The following is a 20,611-nucleotide window of genomic DNA, read 5'->3' as shown; positions in this document are numbered from 1 at the left end:
GCTTTGTTAAAAGGGTCATTTTCTTCTTATAAGCGATTTGCAAGGTGCAGGAAGTACCTGAAGACTTTTGCTTATTCGTTTGGGAGTATCTTATGCCAAAGGATTCCTGAAACAAAAGGGGTGTGAATCTGATGGGAAACCAGCTGGATTCCTTTCTAAGACTTTGGCAAGTGCACAAAAACGCATTCTCAGAAGGAGACACCTGGATTGTGACTCTCATCACTGTGTCCAACCTAATGTACAAAGAAGCAGACGAAGCACCCAAGTATAAAGAAATTCAGGCAGGAGACACATTTTGAAAGAAATCAAATTTCACTGCAGAACTGTTAATGCATGCATACACGTGTCCCATGCATTCTCGGCAAGTGAGCCAGTTCTTGGCCCTCAATTTCCCACAAAAGCAGCACAAGAAGAAAATTCCAGAAGTATGTCAAATCCACCAGCAAAGAAACTCAGAGAGAAGGCAAAGGAAGAACTACGAAGTGGAGGAAGTGGACGTTTATCTCTCTGTTGAACGAGAATAGATGGATCTGAAGGCGGACTGGGCAGAACGAGAGACAGGGCCCGGCATTGTCCCCCTCCCAACGGAGCTCGTTTGCATGAAAGCTGACGGAGGGGACACACGTGCTCAGCAAATGAACTCCAACTACATTCCCACTGGCTTTTCCATGAAGGCTGTTCAAAGTTGCACATGGTATTTCCAAGCATTTTGGGCAATGTTCTTAAAACCTGCACTCTGCACTGACAGTTGGCAAAATTCTGTCCTCGTACACCCATTTAGAAAACCAGATGAGGCATTTCTTACCCACGGTGCAGACTAGGTCCCCTGCAAAGCAGAAGGTATTGACATGGTCCTCAGCCAACAAGGTCTGCCAGCCGAGTCCTGACACACGGGCACCCAGCTCTCCCGTGCGTCGGCTCAACAGAGACGCTGGTATTTTGCAGGCACTTTTGAGGTCTGACAAGCCTCGGTCTTTCCAAGGGACAGACCTTCTGACGAAGCCTGGAAGATCTTCTGACGAAATTGGAAGGCCCAATTCCTCAATGCAGCTACCAAGGTGGAGCCCCTAACTCAACGCCCGCAAAAAAGCACGCCTGTGCACACAACGGTATACGTAATGACTGTAGTAATCCGTTTATTCCACAGATTAATTATTCTTGAACGTACAAACTCCCAAGGGAGCAGCTGGGTCTTTAAATATACACAAGTCTGTCAAATGAATTTTTACCCTTACATCCAGAAAGACCTAAGCAGTTAAAAACTTAAGAAAATAAGAGCTATTAGCTATGTTAACTGAGAAAACACATACAAACCAAAATTATGAAGGGGAGGGGGAGGGGGAGGAGAGCTGAAAATAAATCAACGTCACTTGATGTACTAATAGCTCCAATGTGTTTAAATGCTGACCAGTTAAACTTAGACCTTTAAAACACAGGATGTGGGTGCAGTTTGATCTTGTTGGTCATACATTTACCTTAGTAGGTCCTTCAGAATAAAATACATTAACAGCTTCAAGTTCTTCATATCAGTTTTTTCGTAACAGTTATGAGTCTAAAAGAATTCCACTGTGTCTTACGTCACTTTTCGAATCACTCCAAGTCCCCAAAAGCACACGCAACGTCACTTCGCTCCCTCACCCACCTTTGGCTTTTGCAGCCAATATGCATCTCTCAGGAATGCTTTTATGCTCACAACTAGGCTTTTGACTGAAGAACTGGCTTTTCACACACATTTCTTTGCTAGGAGTCAATGTTGGTATGGAATACAGTATTTTGTTGTTCCAAGTATGTACAACACGCAGCACGGCTGTATCAGGTAAACATGTGCACAGGGGAAGATGAGGCGTGGGCTCATAGAAAGCAGTCAAATGGAAATCAAAAGGACTTTCTCTTTCAGAGTTCCCCTATCTTTATTTGTAGAGGTTATCCAATAATTTCTTTAATTACATCGCATACTTCTGAGTCCATTCTCGAGCTATTCTGTTGTACCTGCATATATAAAAAAGATGATTAATGAGGGACGCAATTCACTGCGCAGCAAAAGCACTTCTCAAGGTATCAGTCGTAAGTGCCGCGAGGACTGGTATCAAGCTGTCTGCACGGACGATTAAAGGACCGGGTTCAAGGCAACAAGGATCCCGTGTGATCTCAGGCTCACCGTTCCCGACAGACCCCAGCCTGCCTGGAAACGCTGCCTGAATTCTTGTGTCAGCAGCAGAGAAAGTACAGGAGGCCTCAGAAAGCCCAGCAGTTTATTTAACGGTGCCCAAGGGACCTTCTTAAAAAGAAACCAAACACGACCGAGCGCCTTGCCACACCTCCTGCACTTCACGTTTGCACTTTCCCTCCCTGCCTCCTCCCGAACATGCATCCATGCGCAAGTGTTTATTGCATCATGCGCTGCCAAGGGTTAAGAGCTGGCCACTGCTCCATTTTCTCCGCCATCTGTGAGGATGGCAGAAGCGCCAAGGAAGGGCTTCCACAGCAATGCCCCTGCTCCTTGAGCTTGCACTTCTATCGCAGCAGAAAGCGCTCGGAGCCGTTTCCAAGCTCTCACTTCCAGCACTGACTTGTCACCTGCACGGTGCTCTGTCTCTCTCGTGGTCTGGGGCTGAAAGATCCAGAATTTCAGAGTGTCCGCTTTCATTTGTTCTAGCCTCACTTGCGCTATTCAAAGGACGCCAAATGCTGCCCACTTCAGTCTGTTACAGGAACTTACTGTTCAATGCTGCAGCAAGAATGTCTCAGGCTGAATGGCTGGTTTATGGCAGCAAGCGACTGGAAAATAATTTATTTAAAATGGAGCTGACTGCAGCTCGGCTGTTTCTCACTACAATCTACTGTTAACTCCTGCTGCCGCTACCCATGAAGCCAAACTCATGTATTTCTTGTTCACCTACCACCACCCGAATCAGGTTCTTTTCTGGTGGAGGTTTAAGCTGTCCACACCTGTGCAGCCTAAAAGCAGAAACTGAAGGGCCTGAGAGAGGCAATTGCAAAATAGGAATGTGAAAAGGTACAGATGAAACTGACCAGATTTTTCATGGACTAGCCAGTCCGGTTGAGAAGGAAGCCTTATTACTGACCAACAGATACCATATCAAAAATAAATAAAACTAAAAAGGCAAGGCTGCTGACAGCAGCACAGGGCGCTCTCTAACAAGAAATTACTCGGATGGCAAACACGGAGTGAGCAAAAGTCTAAGGCAGACATCTTCTGCTATCCCATCTTCCAGCTGCCGGCTCATTCTTGGCCTTTGAGACACGTGGCTTCCATACTCACTTTTCTCTATCTGTTTTGTAGATCCGTGCAATCTCAGGCACTAAGGGATCATCTGGATTGGGATCACACAACAGAGAACAGATGGACAAAAGTACTGGAGGGGAGAAAACACACATCATCAGGATTTGCGCACACCTCGACTCCCGCAGGCAGCAAGTCAATCCTCCTGCTCATTTAGCTTCCTCTGGATCGTATAATCGAGCACTGAGATCTGGCCTGTGCCGGTTTAAGTCACCTGCTATTAAAATGCCGTATTTATTTTAAGGCTTTTATAACCATTCGAAGAGCAACAGGTTGGAGAACAGTGAACGACGGACAAGGGTGAGGAAACGACGACATGCCCAGTCCAAGTCCGAAATTCTGGCAGCCCGGCCAGCACAGGAGGAAATGCTCCACGCACCAAGGCCTGCCCCACCTGCTGTTCCTTCGGCCAGTTTTGATGCCCAAAGCCACCAAACGAACGAGAATGTGGGAGCATGCCCAGTGGGCTGGGCCGCACAAAACTGAGTGGTGCCAAACACAGTAACATGACAGGGCTTTTGCTTCTTTTAAAGGGCAAGCGAAAATGCCTTTATCCTATTAATTACATACAAGAAACAAACGAACGAGCAAAAATGTGACCATCACTTCTGGATACGATGTTCCACAGCACATCTATAAAATTAAAAGCCATGTCTTCATAAATGGATTTCTTTCTTCTACTGCCCAAAGACAGACATTATCTAGCCAATAAACAATTAAAATACACAGTATTAGCCAACAAGGTAATAGAGCAATCTCAATAAATTCAGCTATTTAGGTCCTTCAGGTAGGCGGACGTTTCTTCAGCAGGACTGCATGAGGTTTCTGGCATTATTCATGGGAGGGGACGTCAGTCGATCATTGCAGGCGAGAAGCAATCCTTCAAGCTACGATGCATGAGAGTGCAGATGTGTGAAGAACCCATTTGGGGATGAGCATCTGTCCGGTCTCCTCCGCTCAGCTCCCTGGACTCAGACCTGCTGTCTCTCAGCCCTAAGCCCGCCGCGCGTCAAGATTCTGCCAGGTGCCCAGCAGGACGCAACTCCAAGGGAGCCCATGGGACCGGCTTGTGGCTTTGCGCGTGTTGTGGAAAAAACCGTGCATCTTGCACAGAGGAGCCACTAGTCTCCCCAGGCGTGTAATGCTGGCCTGGGGGCTTCCTGACCGGGGCCAAGCGAGTGCCTGGTCTCCGCATCCCCGAACGAGGGCATTTCTTACAACAGGTGGGCAACCTGGGTGCTCTCCAGGTATTCTGGACTGCCTGTCCCATAAGCCCTGACAACCGGCTGCACCAGAGGGCCTGCCCGGCTGTGGAGCAGAGCAGAGCAGAGCTCCCCCGCAAGCAAATTATCTGACAAGGAAGCAGGAAGGGCCTACAATGGCAACTTGGAATACTGTTTCAAAACTTGCCCACATTTAAAAGAACGGAAGGAAGGCAGAGCTGTCTTGACCGGCCCATCTACACAGAAGAATCATGTGAAGTTATACATATGCCACCAGTTCAATTTGAATTATTGGATGTATGGGATCTTACACGGCCATGACAAGCTGTGCATGGACTCCCCTGCTACCTGCCAGACTGCTTTCACTCTGGCTACTATGGCCGAGCATGCCTCCTATGCCCTCATCTGCCTCCCAATCCTGCAGGCTCCTGGAGGAGCACCTGTACTGAAGGCCAGAGGGGGCAGAATCACCTCTGCCGCCAGGCTGGGAGGCGGAGCTGCCGAAATGAGAGAGGGTGAAGCCTGGAGTTCGATCCTGCAGCCACGCTTCACAACGCAGAGTGCCCGCCACCCGTGGTGCGGCTTCCTGGGCAGGAGGAGAGGCGCAGGTACGTCCGTGAGCAGGGAGGCCTCTCGCCCGCGCCTTCCAAGGCTGTGGCTGATTGGCACCAGGCCCCTGCCTCTGCAGGAAGGATGCGGCAGCTGGCCTCTCCCCATCTCGGCTGGGTGGCAGACTGCCTTGAAAACTGGCCCCTGGGCTGGCAGGAACAGGTGGTGCTCGCTGGCCTGCTCGCCACTGCTGCTGTGCTTGTGCAGAGTGCCTCCTCCTGGACCGTGTCAAGAAATTTATCCACCCGGGTGCTGAAGAGCTGCCTGTGGCAGATGGAAGCCCAGAGAGAGGCAGGCAGCCCATCGCCACGACTGCGGTTGAGCCGGCGGCTTGGAGGGCACGGCTCCAAGGCTCAGCCCACGGCCGGCCTGCACCGTTTTTCCGGGCCTGCGTGGTGAAGGGCTGACAATGGGGACAGGCCTCCACGAGGCGCCCTTCCCCGGAGCAAGAGAGGCACAGCCGGCACTGTGGGGGCAGCCGACTCCCAGAGCGCACACCCTTCCAAAATGGCACCTTGAGTGCCATTGGGACAAGGAGGAGGAGGAGGAGCAGGCAATGACAGCAAAAAGATCAGGCGTGTTGGGGAGGTGGACGATAAGATGTTGTTATTCTATTTTACATGGACAAGTAAAGGGTTAGGAACAAGAAAAATAAGTAGAGGTAGCAAAGAGAAGCTAGAAACACGAGGGAACGAGTCAAAGATGTTGAGATACTGTAGGGGGAATCCCAAGACAACCAGAGGAGCAGCTGGAAGAGAACTGAGGAAAGGGAGGGAACCCCCCCTAGATATACTGTGGGGCAGGAGGGGAGGGAGTCCCCCTAGAACAAGCCCAGCTTGGACATCTTCCGAACAGGCACCGCACAGTCACAGAGACCACCAGGGCTGTGGTATTTGCTCCTGCAGCTGCTGGATGCTTGGCATTCCATCAGAGTGGAGAGACTGAAGGTGGGGGGCTGATTCAGTGCTAAAGGCCGTACAGGCTGTGGGTCATATTACTGGTGCCCATCCACCATATTTTAATGATGCTTGTGTAAACTAAGTACCTTGAAGTGCTGTATTTTATTCTTTTAAACAGTACTTGCCATGATCCTCTGACTGAGCAACAAACCTATTACTTGCTCACATACCTGCATATTCACAAACCGTTTCTCTCACTGTGCCTCGCATGCTGCCAGCGTAAACAACTTTCCTCGTCTCCCCCGTGAGGACTTTGTCACGGGGGAGAACCTTGTGCGAGGAGCTCCCGGATGCAGAGCCGTGCACACCAAGCTGCGCATTCCTTGCTCCGATGCAGCATCTCACACAGAATGGGGGGGAGACTCTTATCTCCCCCCACCCCCCATGCCAGGGATCCCGAACAAGGTCACTGAGGTGGAGAGGCACTTTCAGGGTCGACGCGGGGGAGGGCCCACACCCCCTCGTTTCCCAGTGATGCCGACAGGTATGACAACTTTGCTCTTTGGAATCAGCTCATACCAGCATCTCGCCATCCTGTGGCAAATGATCCTCAAGGATTTCCTTACTGTACTGACATTCAACTTCGCATGGTCGCATACACTTCCCTAAGCTTCGGCTGCTCACACGCTGACAGACCATGCTGAGACAGACATGCTTAACAGGGACCAAGGCTTCCACCCAAGAGGCAACCCAATGCAACATGCAACCCTTCCAATGAGATGCTACAAGCAACAAGCCAGTATCTCCTAGGTTCTTCTCCACGCCACAAAATCCCCCTATCTTTCACGCTCCTGTTCCCAGCGTGAACATGCCGGCAACCCGACTCGCTAAATGCTTTGCCCTTACACATCACCAAGGACACACGATTCCCAAGAGGCTTTCAATTCGCCTAAACAGACTGCAATGCTGAGCAACTTGCACAATCATTTTCGTAACAAGCCTTCCAGGTAGGCAGCAGGTTACGACTTTCCAGGGCAAGCTTGTAAAATATGCATCTTATGTACAACAGAAGTTGAAGGATAAGGGATTATTCTTCAACTGTGTTTGTCCACAAAAGCACTATTTGCAACCCTGAGGCTGCTTGAGAGACAAGTTCTGCTGAAGACAGCAAATAATTTAGCAATGATCCGACGGTTACTCTGTGCTTCCTCTGCCGCTCCCCCTGGGATGGTCATTATGTGCAAACTAGAGCAACATGTGGTAATAGCCACTAAGTAGCCAATTCCGCATAAATGCATGCAAAAGTCTTACTGAAAGCAATTCATGGCAGCTCCCACCACGCGGCCTCCAAGTTCCACTGCTGAAAATGCTGCCTGGTTTCAGCTCGCCACGGTCGCGGTGGCTCATGCTGGAAACTCTTTGCCCAGCTACCCGCCAGGCACAGCTCGCTGCATCGCCCAAACTGGCCAGCATGGCTTGTTTCGCGGTGCTCAAATGTTTTCTCCGCGGCCTGTCGTGGCTGAAAGGTTGGCTCCCCCAAGCGATCCGTGGCACCCGGGTTCAGGAGACAGGGCAAGCGTGCCAGGCTGGGCAACCAGGCCAACGGCACCCAGCGCGGGCCACACGCTAGGCAAGGCCAGGCAGCTTGTTCTCACAGCTTTTCACATGCAAAGCAGTCCCTGAAGCCACTTCCCTGCTTACTTCATGGGCGCGCGCACAGGCACCACGGTGTTCCAGACCGCGGCCACGCATTGCCCTCATCTCTTTCTAGCCCAAGCTCCTTTACCTATGCCAGCTGAGTGCCACCAGTGACACGAGTGCAAAAAACGTTCTTCTACTGTATTTGGTCACAGGAAAAATGTTTCATAAAATGAATTGGTAATAGAATGGACCAAAGTGTTCTGGCTTCACAAGTGCAACACTTTCTTTAAAAAAAAAACAATAAGGAAATACAAGCTATTGGGTTATCATGTCCTAAAATAATTACAGGTATCCAGATAAAGTTATTTCCAATTACAGTTTTGAAATTATTTGAACATTCAAACACATGAAATGCATTTTGCTGGAATGCAGTATTTTAGCTCAAATATTTTTGACTGTTTGGGAAACCGGATATATTCAGATAGCATGTAACAATGTAATATATTCTCTCTCTCTCTCTCTCTCTCTCTCTCTCTCTCTCTCTCTCTGTGTGTGTGTGTGTGTGTGTGTGTGTGTGTGTGTGTGTGAGAGAGAGAGAGAGAGAGAGAGAGAGAGAGAGAGAGAGAGAGAGAGAGAGAGAGAGACAGACAGACAGACAGACAGACTGACTGAATTCAAGTCACCCTTGTTAAAATCAGGAACATTTCCTCTGTGTGTGTGTGTGTGTGTGAGAGAGAGAGAGAGAGAGAGAGAGAGAGAGAGAGAGAGAGAGACAGAGAGACAGACAGACTGAATTCAAGTCACCCTTGTTAAAATCAGGAGCATTTCCAATTCGGATTTTCCAAGAAAATACTCCGCACTTGCTACCACGCTTAATCCAGGACGGATCACATAGACAGGTTTGTGTGATCTACTCCCTCCCCCTCTCTCCCCCCTTAAACTAGAACTCCAAGATTACTCAGGAGCACCTGGTGCCATATACACATTTAGAATTAAGCGTTCTGATTGAGGATTTTGCTTTGAGTACCAGCAATGCAGCAAGCTCAGGGACTCCCCCCCCACAAAAACAAAAAAAACCCCCCCGCAGCCCTGATTACCCCAAGCTCCCACCACTGAAGAGGGTGGGGAAGGGTGCTGTTTTGCTGTTGCTATTGCTAAACAACCAGAAATTGGAAATTCTCTTCAATCTCCTATCTTTGCTCTGCAAATACTTCCAGAACAACCTCCTCCAGTTCTTAGCTGCTTGCTTGCATCTGCCCCTTTGACTCTTCCTTACTTTGAATTTACATTCAAGGCTGGACATGTGACTTTCATTATACTTACTTAGCAACAACAGTGTTTTATTTAAAGGCAAGCACATTCTCTGATGCATCTCATTATACTTTATACCCACACACACACATTTAGAATTTCCACCATGGCAAAACTTGACTGCAAAGTTTCAACTCTTCATTATCGGTAGACTAACCAACTTGAAAGACAGCAACTCAGCAAGTTCAAAAGCACTGGTGGAATCTATTAAATAGCCTCAAATCCTTAAATATGATTAGGAAATTGAACAATAAAGATTTGCACATATACACTGGACATACAGCATTACCAGAGAGAGAGGTTTGATTTACATCAGATATGAGTTAATATTCATTAACACTCAAAACCAGTTTATTTACCTTTTGAAATAGTTAATGCCGGAGACCACTGTGACCGTAGAATATCAAGACAAATACTGCCATTACTGTTAATATTTGGATGGTAAATTCTTGTTGTAAATGCAACCTGTTAAAAGAAATGTTATCTTGTTTAAATATATTTCCTCCAATAGATAAACACACATCAAAAGTACTGGATATCAACAAGATGCTTGCCTTAGGTGGTTTGAAGGGGTAATCTGTTGGGAAATGAATTGTCAAGAAGAACACTCCACCCTGGTAGGGACTGTCATTCTGAAAAGAAAACACTATTAGAAGGATGCTTACAGTAACGCTTCAACGTATGCTATTTCAGACTGGAGGGTACTTACCGGCCCCATTATTGTCGCTTGCCAATGGAACACTGCAAGGGGAAAGAAAACGAGACACTGACAAAGACGCTTAACAATATGCAAATTAACTTAGCTGCGACTATCGCTACATCTCCCATGCCTTGAATGCAGTGCAGCAAATGCAGATTCCAGGGACTGACATTTTGCTCTTGGCCAGCGTTGCCTAGTGGTTGAAGCGCAGGGCTAGGACTTGGGGGATGGGGATTCTCGTCCCCACTTAGCCATGATGCACACCGGGAGAGCCACTGACTCGCAACTTCGCCTACTTCACAGGGTTGTTGTGAGAGTTCCTGGCACGAAACGGGCAGGATATTGATTTACTAGGAGGTATTCAGTATTCCAGTTAAGGGTCTGGTTCCATACTCAACTTTGTCAAGTTTTATACTATAGGCATAATATGGATCATGCGCAGGGGCCCATGAATGGTCATTATCCTGACAGAGCTCACAGGCACTTGGGTGCCCAATAAACGCAGATGCACGCTCTCCCGACCAGTCCCTTTGCATATTACACCGCTGGTTTTGAAAGATCCAGGATCTGCCTGTTTAGAGCTACCTCGTACTGTGGCAAACATCTGTATTTAGTAAAACAAAAAGCACCTTAATTTTTTGTCCCAATACAACACAAGAACTTGATCTGAAATAATGTGTGGGGGAAATTAAGGATACCTCATACAATTTAAATGTTATATTATGTAGAATTTTTAAATGAAGCCTTATAACATTGTAAATAAAGGTTTGAATTGTTTACATTTAAGAAAAAAGCAAAGGTACTGAAAAACTTGACACGTGATTAATTTTGGCAACCCACAGAATCATGGCACGCTGTGCTGACAACCACTCATCCATCTTAACAAGAGCACAACTCTCTGCCATGATGACTGTTGGAACATTAGCAGCATTTCTCTGAGACGCTGATTTTTCATGCATGTACTTTCTCACACACTTTCCAGACACATACCTGGAAACATTAATTACAACTTTGAAATGGCTAAATGCGCCTATTTGCAGGGGGGCATGCATTCCTTTTTTTAATGAACAACTTATAAAAAGGGAGGCTTCCCAGAGAAAAATAAAGGACTGGAAAAACTGCCTGCCCCATGTAAAAATACGGCCGAGGAAACCAGGCACCTTTCTTTGAGAGACGGACGGCGAGAGGGAAGGACAACCAGAACCAACCTGCAATGCAGGACTGCAATGCTTTAGTCTGTGCTGAGCGGGGGGTTGGACCTGACGGCCTTCCTGGCTCCTCCAGCCTTTTATACATCTAGGATAACTTCGGGAGATGCTGCTGCTGAACCAAAGCAGTATCTCAAAGATGGAAGCTGCACAATTCAAAACGCTCTTGGCGACTGACTCTCAGGTGCAGAGCCCGTGCGTGCGTGCGTGTGCGTGAGATGCACAGAGACCACAAAGAATGGATGGCAGCGCCACAGGCAGCGAGCTGAAGCAAGCTGGCTGTGCCCGAGCTGGTCCACGCCATCGCCACGGTGTCCGTGCGAGCGCTGGGCTCCACCAGCCACGCTCAGAACCGCAAGGTTACCCCTTCTTTCCTCCGGCCGAGAAAGTGATGCTGGGAAGCCTTTTCTGCCGCATGGTACTTACTGTCATCGCCCACGGGCCCTGCTGAACACTGTGCCGGAGGATCCCGCGCCAGATCATTCAACTCCTAAAAATAAACACACGGCCAATTCAGAACAGGCTCGCTACCTCCCCACAAGAGCCATGCAAAGTCAACTGCAGTTATTGCTAATTTTACCAAAATGCAAACGACGTGTTCACAGAAGAACCGAGAAAATCTTCAGAGCAATTTGCTCCCATTACAGTGATGTAGGTTCGTTTAAACAACAAGAAAACACTTCAGTTTGGGCAGTGTATACTTGTGGCAACGAAAATAAAGTTGGTTGGCCTCACATCAACACCTAATCCCATAATTCGTTGCACTATTGGCTTCTGATGGGCAGTTCTACCTCATTTCCAGCATTTCACATATAAAAGCGTCACAATCAAATATGCAGCAAATGCCTTGGCTGAACCACATTCACTTTACTCAGTAAGAGTAGTTTAGATAACTAGTTTTATTCTCCATCTCAGTCATTTGCCCATTTGAAAGATATTGTTTTCCCCGGGGGCTAAAGGGCATTATAAAGAAACAATTTAGAAATTCATGGGTTATACTTCCATCGTAATGGAGTGCCCCTAATGTTAGGACATGGGCAAAGCAATCCAATGGCCTGCACCTGGAATTTTCATGTTGTGTTGAACCTAAACAGGATGACTTAACATGGGTTAACTCAACTACACAAGTACTGGAAAGAGGAGCAAACACTGCGTGCAAATCTTACCAAGCAGCTAACAGGCAGCCCTGTTTCCAGCTGCCCCAAAAATACCCAATCAGCACTTGGGATGAGTGGCAAAGGCTTTCCCTTACTCCACATCACAAACTATTTTTGGCTTGCCATGAAGAGACTTTGCTATCTCACTGGGAGGCAACAATGAGGTGCTGGTACTGGCATTTTAACAAGGCTTTTTTTTAAAATGTTACCTGGGACACAGTTTATGCAATGGATAACTTCTCAGTTTATCCCTTCAGTTTATGTTAAGCTTAGCAGGTACCGACATTCACCCTCCCCCATTCATGGTTTGAAGGACAGAAACTGTGGTGAGTGTCACCAACTCCTGAAAAGATGCTTCTTCACACAGGCCTTCCCAGACCCACATGGACTGCCTCAGCGCTTGGCCTTGCTGTCACTCCTGCTGCATGTTTTTAAGGGTTTCTTGGTGTGGTTTTGTATTGCTTCATATTTTATTATGCATTCGTTAATGTGAACGCCTTAGGAATTTTTTAAATATCAAGCGGCATAAAAATAATCATAAATGGATTAACTGGAAGAAAACTGCATACAAGAAACACCAATAGAATATGAATGGTCCTGCTAGATCAGACTTTATACTCCTGACTCAGAGCTGCACAGAACATTACCAAAGCACCTTGAATCTTTAAGGAATCCCTGCGGGAACACTCGCCCACTCAACTTCAATTTCTGGGCTTGGACTCCGCCTCCCATTTAAAAGGCTTGAATGACCTGGACATCCCTCCATAAGTCAGGAAGGCATCCACATTGCAGACTTTCTTTTTACTTCACTTTTTTTTTTACAGCCATGTTTCAGCATAAGATGGTTCAAATTTTGTGGAAACCAATGTAGCATATAGTAAAGTGGCTGTCATCAGCTGGATGAACACCCCTGCCTTAGCCTCTTACCTGCCCTAAAGGGAAGAGAGAAAATGAAATCCAGACACATGGAAGAAGGCATATTCCATTCTATAAATACTATCCTAATCTATCATCATCATCATCATCTCCACATGCCTACTATATCCAATTGGCTTAGAAAGGCGAGAAAAACAGTTCAGGATGGTCCCTTGCAGCTTGATGGTCCCTTGCTCTATCCAGAGTCATTCAAAACAGAGGTAAGCAGGTCACCCTCAAGCGGCCCAGGCCAAATCAGTCCTAGCAGCAAAACCCAGCTCCAGTATAAATCTGCACAAGCAGGTGCGGACTGTCCAAGAACATGCCTGCCAGGTGCAACAGGAAACTGGATCAAGCCCAGAGGCACCAACTGCTCCTGCCCCTTAAGCCACAACTCTGCGCCTGGCTCTGACTGGCAGGACTCAGGGGTTCACTTTATTCATTTAACAACATGTTTCATCCCACTCTTCTGCTCCCCACAAAGCAGATTCTCAAAGCAGCTTACAGAACATAGAAACAATTCAATGATGACACGTATTAGGTTTTTTTTTAAGAAAAATATTCACAAAAACAATGCTGATAGTCAATAGATTAAATTTACCATCTCTTCTGCTGCTTTTACAAGAAGTGAGAGAAACTGCAGTGACCACAACAGTCAAGTGCTTCAAAGCGGCACAATAAAAAGCAGGGAAGCACCAATATATCCCCTTTCTCAACTAGCTGGAAACTGGAGGCAGTGTTGAAATGAGGGGTGGGCACTGAGAAGTCTCAGTTCCACACTTCACACTGACAGGATTACATTCCTAAGTGGGAGATATTGTCCCCCCCCCCCAATTTCCAGTGCACCTTTGCTGCTCCCCTCCCCTGCTTACTGGCGCTTCTGAACTGGTCCCTGTGCATACATTAGCTAAAAGGCCACCTGGCCAATTTCCACACACCTCACTCACTCCCATTCCCCTGTTCCCTTTGACAGCTGAAACGTACAAAGACCAGGCAAGTTAGAAATGTATTTCCAGAATGTTCTGAGCCGAAACGGTTTTTTAAAGGGTTGGGAACCTGTGATGGCTGCTCCTAAATGCCGCCTGGACAACAGCAAAGGGCTGTTGCTGATGAGGCAGCGCAAAGGGCAGCAGGAACTGCACAACCCACAATGAAGTTGCTCTCCTGTCTTCAGGTGGCGTGACAACCCACAGAGGTTCAAGAGTGATCAGAACAAGCTTCAGTTGTCGGGGTAGCTTGTTGCTGAAGAATAAACCACTCTGTAGAAGGCAGTCTGGGTTCAGATGATGCAGCAGCCCATCATGGTTAGTAATCCACAATAGGTTGTCATTCCACGCAACCCTGTTTAAAAATTACCATCACATCAGAAGTTAGAAGCCACCTGTCTAGACAATTTCAGTTATTTGCAAGGTTTATGCAAATAACTCTACTGCAAAGGTAGCTGAAGTGCAATTTTGCAGGGCTAGAGTGAGTCAATCAAGTAGTATTAATAGAGCTTAAGAGGTATGTTGAAAAAAATTCAAAGCTCAATTTGGTCTTTTTTTTATTGAAACATCTGAAATATAACCTTTATTGAAACATGTAAGATAGGGCAACTCAGTGCCGCTCATCTCCCTTACAAAAGGTATACTTCAAGATAAGGATGAAGGCACAGAAATTTATCATAGACTTCTTGGCAAGCCCGAAGAGCTGTGCGTTCCCATTTTAGAACCCACAACTACAATTCCCATTTTAGAGTTGCGCAGCATTCCACCTTAGCTGCACCTGGAAATCAGCTAAGAGGCCAGATCCAGGACACAGCACAACCACGGCTCGGCTGCACAGGCCATCGAGATGCCCATCACGCCACTGAAGTCCCCCAGACCATGCTGGCAGGGTGTTGTGCCAGTGCTGCGCTGCACGCAGGGGAATCAGGCTCAGAACCAGGGCAGAGTGCCTGAGTCCTCAGCCCCTTCACTTTCATGGCACGTGCTTGGGAACCAGTGCGAACGAGCCTGGCAGCTGCGGCACCTAACGGCCCACCTTCCACCCCGGCCACAGCAGGAGGGCGGAAAACGACCCACGAAAGCCTGTTTGGAAAGCGGCGCTCCCCGAGCTGCCTTGTCCCCGGAAGGCACACCGGATCGCACTGCCCAGTGTCCAACTTTATTTGCATTGCTGTTCACACGTTGTGAGAACTTTTAATGGAGCAACGGTTCTTTTCTACCTGCATGTGTGGCAGACGACCCAAACCTGGCAGGGGGGAGACTGGGGTTGACAAGCCATTCGTGAACTCTGCGACGCGTTGTGGGTTTCAGGGTGGCTTGTAACCACCCCCTCCACCCACCCTTGCAGAGGCAGGCATCCCAACAACCCACAGCTCCTAAGGGCCATCAAGGGTATCCGCTCACACGCACACACGTGGTGCATAACCCAGCCTCACATTCTGTGAAACAAAACTCTAAGCTTATGAATAGGAATTCAGTATGTTCTAATTTTAAATAATTAAAAGTTAAAACCACCCAGCCATCTCTGGCAGGCTGGGCCACCTCGACCGCTCACGCCCAGCAAAGGTAATTCTGTGGCTTGTGGCTGGCATGCGGGTTTGTGCAAATTTGGTCACAGAAACACAAGTTCATTTCTAATGGAACCCTTTGGGGAGGGCATAAGATTACCTGGGGTGTGATCACCTGTACCTGCCTGCATGCAACTTCACCTGCAAACCTGCCCTGCCCTTACAGACACGGCCTGTAAACTGCATGCTGGCACCAGCCATTTTGACCATGTACCTCACCCAGAGTTATCTCAAACTGTGTATCAAATAACCACCCCAAAATACCACGACTGACTGCTGCATTCCATATGAATCATACTAATGCAAGCAACTATGAAGACAATCTTCCAGTCAAGATGGACGGATTTACAATCAAGGCCACCTAAAGACCCAAGAAAAAAGACGCCGTTAATTTCTTATTCAAGTAGGAGTTTCCACTTTGCAATTTAGCATTTCCTTAACAATACCTACTATTTAATTTCTCTAAGAATTAACTATCCATTTTCAGCAAAGGGCATACTTAGGAGTGTAATCCAACCTGGATTTTCATTTCGCTCTCGTTAGATAAACGCAATGACACTAAGATCACTGAAACTGACACCAAATCTACCGTCCTGCACACATAGAAGGAAGTTCCACCAAAGTCAGTGGTACACGCTTCCAAACCAACATGATTAGGGCTAGTCTGCGACTGCCATGAAGCAAACAAAAATAGCGACTAGGCAAAACACGGTTTCAGCATGAGAGAAAACTTCCTTCTATTTGACTGCTTCCTTTCAAGCTGGCTTGCTTCAAACAAATCATAATTAATACTAACCAGAGTTCGTGAGTGTGAATGAAAGATAGTGGTTTACAGAAGTGCAAGATTCCAAATTCCTGTTCGCAGCTGCACCAGTTGCGGGAACTGGAAGTCCAAGGCTTGCCTATGCTTATTCACCATTTGCACAACACAACAGTCCAATGAGGGTTGATTTATCCTCAAGGTACTGCAACACGTGCGGCTGTCATTATGAATACACAACCCCAGAGCAGAAGTTGTTCTGCCACACAAATGGATTAGACAACTTTACATAATGCTGCAACACACTGTTGGTTACACAAGGATCGTTTAACCATTAAGCTCGAGTGGATTCCAGGAGTTGGCTGGATTCACACACCACCACAAACCCTGATAAAACCTAATTGCTCATTCACTGTAACAGCCACTCAAGTGGATATTAGCTGTCAATTCACTGCTGACATGATAATCAAGCTGCCAGTTTAGCGCGATATCTGAACACAGCTCAAAGGACAGAACCGTGCGCCGAGTGCCACAGGCTCTGTGGCTTGTGAAGTGTGATTCTCAAGCGGGATGCCCCAAGCTGAGATGCAGGGCAATTTCACAGGAGTCTGCGATGTTAGGTGGGTGCGCAGAAGCTCTGGAAACCCCTGAAGCTACTTTCTTTGAAGAACCTGCCTTTGGAATTTGGACAAAACAAAGCAATGCACATGGCTTCGCCGCATCTGAGGTGGGACGTTTTTCATTTACACACGTGAAAGAGCTGAGAAGCTCGTCTGCCTTCGTGCAAACGTTCCATTCTCTGAAGTCCATGAAGCTGAACATAAAGTTCAAAATTAGCAGTTATGGATCTTTCAGACACCAATTCAGATTAGCAACGTGCATATGATTTTCAAAGCTACCATTTACTTGAAGGGAGCAAGAAAGAAATCAAATAATAAAGACAGCTAGCTAATTTGTCTGTCTTCTGTTGCTGTATCTTATCACTTGCTTTAGTACCTTCATTTATATCACAAACTGGAATGCATGACCAGTACCAAGTGTTGCTGAATTTCCAAATTAGTCACTAGACCTTTATTTCATTATAGTGACTTTGGGCTTTTTATCAAAAAATATATGAATTTCTTCCATTGCTGAACCTTAATGCAGACAACCACAAGCTGTTTCTAACTGAAAATAATAGACCTTTTGTTTACTACAGTATTTATAGGTTCTTCTTTAAAGCGATTTTATTCCTTTGTTCAAGGAAAAAACCTAAGATATATTGGGGTATCTTAGTATGAAACAGCTTGCATCTCTCACATTGGGAAATAATTGTTTGAATAAAACAAAAAGCAGACAAACAATGCACCATAAAATAAAGTTCCCCAAACCTCAGGACAAGTGTGGGTGCTGCAAAGGGGTCGGGGCATTTGTGGAAGCGTGACTTTGTATATTTTTTCATATTCTTGAAGAAAATACAGCATATATTTAGTCCCTTCCCTCAGAGGGAAGAAGGAAAGAGAAAGGCCAGGCTTGCACATCTTGACCAATTCTTCTGGTAACTCTGAGTTTGCTCCGAAATGTCACGCAAACATCACGCACAACACAAGCCAGGCGTGGGGCAAGTGAAAACAGGAGGAGGCAGGAGCTAGCGCGCTCGTTTGCAGGCACGCGCCCCTAACCAACCCATGGCTTGCTAACTGTGGGGTTGCGTGATCATCCAAAGCAGACTGTTCAGCCTGTTCCAAGGTCATGACAACTCACCATGGCTAAAGTCACAGGATTGTCACACTGTGCTGGGAACTTGCCGGTGCCTTGCTTGGTACCCTGCCAACTCAGGTGGCAAGCATTCTTTGAGGGTTAGACAAACCTCAAGTAACCCTACAATAAGCCATGGATTTTTTGGAGGGTGGTTCAACTCTCAAACCACCCCTCCTGCCTGGGTTTGCATGGCAAGCTGGGTACATGGGGGGACCACAAAAGAGAGACTCGGCCCAGGGCTAATTAAGCCACAATGGGCTGTGAACCAGGTCCATATACACCTGCATGCGCACTCTCTTTCTCTAGAAACAATCGCAAAACACTCCACATTCCTTCTGCTTTAAAAGATGCCAGTAGCAAAGGAGCCAGCTGCGTGCTGAAGGGGCTCTGGGAATTGCCTTCAAGCACCGGAGTACAAAAAGGTACAGAGGTGAATGAGGCAGTTACACCTGCATTTATGCAAGTTCAGGCCATGAATCTTTTGGAAATTGCCTTGGTATCTGGGACAAGCAACTCTTTGTTACTTAAATGTGTCTCTCTCGCACCTTGCTGCTTAGAAATACATTTAAGACTTTCCCAAGGATTGTTTATCTAAAACTTGTGTCCAAAACCCAAACCCAGAATACTTTTGTGTTGCAGAATTTAAATGGAAGTCAATCCACAACTATTTGCAGGAGAGTGCCACCTGCCCAGTAGTACTCAATGGGCTGAATCCAGACTTGCCTGCAAGTTAGTGATAACTTAAGTGCCATTGACTTCAATGGCTCCAACCTTCCATATGGCCCAGTCTAAGTGAACCCAATGACCCCAAACTTCAGCAACTTTCAGTGTACTATCCAGCAAGTGTGTCTACGTGAACAAAAGCTACATAGAGTGCACAAGTGTTACTTCCAGGCAGCTGTACGTAAGGTCTGTAGCCCACATTTTCCTTCTGTAAACAAAACACAAAGTACCTAGGGCATAAAGATGCTAAGAAGTCTACTGTGCCAGTCAGTGTAAAATGTTGGCGAAAAAATGTTCCAGTGAAAAAAGATCCAGAGATGTAGCTTTTAAGTGTCCGCACTAAGTTTTCTTTCTGAAAAACAAGAGCCTGTCACCAAAATAAAGTAAAATCCCAGGAAATCTGTTCTTGGGATAATGGCGAGCAAAAGGTTTTTCCTGTCCAAGGACACCACAATCCAGTTAAGAAAGAGTGCCGCTTACGTAAGAGGCATACTTTATATTTTTCTTGATTTCATGGAACATTTGATTATGATAAAGTGCTAATCAGTCAACAACCAATGTTTGACTGCTCTGTTAGGAGATGGATAATCAAACCCTGGACATTAAAAACAGGCGCACATTAAAAAGTATGCCCAATGTTTCACCTGAAATAGTGGTCCTTTGAAGATTTATTGAATTCAACTCTTCTGTTTTACCCTCATTAAAAGTGAAAGTTTTTAACCACCATAGATCTAGGGAGTAGATAGGAATGGTACCTTAGGACACAATCCTACAGGTACAAGTACTTCCTAGAGAGCCACAGAATTCCTTGGGAAAGCACTCCGGGGTCGGAGTTGGGATTCGCAAATTCAGAGCGTCCTCCTTGTGTTCTCTCATCAGCCCCAGAGCAGACACTGGGATGGAAGGGCGAGCGACAACAAAGGTACTGTCCACTCAACAAGCAATCCCAGCAGAGCCTCCGGCTCCTCTTTTTGCAAACCAGTGTAAAACGCTGGACTGAAAGCAAGAGTGGTTAAGTGTTTTAAGGGGTGAAAAAGCATGGAGACAATCCTTGCCTTCATGCTCTCCTCACCCTCCACTGGACACGTGCAGTCCTTAGAGCCCCGAGGGTGATGGGCAGCCATCCTGGGCTGAACCGGGCTTCCACCAGCGGACACCCAGTGACTGCTCTTACAACAGGAAAAACAAATGCTTTATTCGTTAAACTTCAGCATCAACAGTCCAGTTATGGGTTTCTGCAGGTTTTGTGGGTTTCCTCAACAGGCAGGCACATCATTGCAGGAGGCAGCATCATAATGCTGCTAGACCACCCAAGGATGCTCCCTTCCCACCGCAGTGACCCTAAACACGAGGACTCTCCTATGAGGGGGCTGCAAATGGGGGCGAGCCGAGTTCCCCGGATTCCCTCCGTGTGTGCATGCGCCCACCAAAACGGGCAAAGCCGTATAGCAAAACTTCCCCCATCCCGAGCCTTCCCCACGGAGATGCCACCACTACACACCCGCCTGTGACTTAGGTGCCAGAGAGCACGACCCCGGCCCTGCTTTGCAGCACCGGCAATGGAAGCTGCCCCCACGCAGGTGGCGCGCCGAGGACCGGCCAGGCAACCCCCACGCCGCCCAGGCGCTGCGGACTACCACTCCCATCAGCCCCAGCCCACAGGCGCGCAGAAAGGGTCGCGGGAGGCCCACCTGGCGCTCTGCGCCGCACACTTCGCCCCTCCGAAAACTCGACGCGCGGCGCTTCGCAAGGAGGGTCGCGCCGGCCCGGGGCGGCATCCCCGCTGCCCGCGCCACGAGGCGCCCCCGCCCGCCCGCCGCCCCCTTTGTCCGGCCCGGCCCGCGGCGCTCGCCCCGGGCGCGGGCGG

General features: G+C 47.5%; 1 protein-coding gene across 1 annotated transcript; it reads right to left on the bottom strand.

The window, feature by feature from the left end:
* Positions 1–1,112: 1,112 nt before the first annotated feature.
* On the bottom strand, positions 1,113–11,294 carry UBE2D2 (ubiquitin conjugating enzyme E2 D2). Its single transcript, XM_044442891.1, has 6 exons — positions 10,896–11,294; positions 9,697–9,728; positions 9,542–9,619; positions 9,347–9,452; positions 3,284–3,377; positions 1,113–1,989 (listed from the first exon to the last, which is right to left on the bottom strand). The coding sequence occupies exons 1-6, from the start codon at positions 10,981–10,983 to the stop codon at positions 1,944–1,946; spliced, it is 444 nt and encodes a 147-aa protein (XP_044298826.1). The 5' UTR covers positions 10,984–11,294; the 3' UTR covers positions 1,113–1,943.
* Positions 11,295–20,611: the final 9,317 nt, after the last annotated feature.

This window comes from Varanus komodoensis, unplaced genomic scaffold (genome assembly GCF_004798865.1).
Source record: "Varanus komodoensis strain SLA01 unplaced genomic scaffold, ASM479886v1 scaffold40, whole genome shotgun sequence".
NCBI lineage: Eukaryota > Metazoa > Chordata > Lepidosauria > Squamata > Varanidae > Varanus > Varanus komodoensis.
The sequence above is the reverse complement of the archived record's forward strand: the minus strand, read 5'-3'. Positions and strand labels throughout refer to the sequence as shown.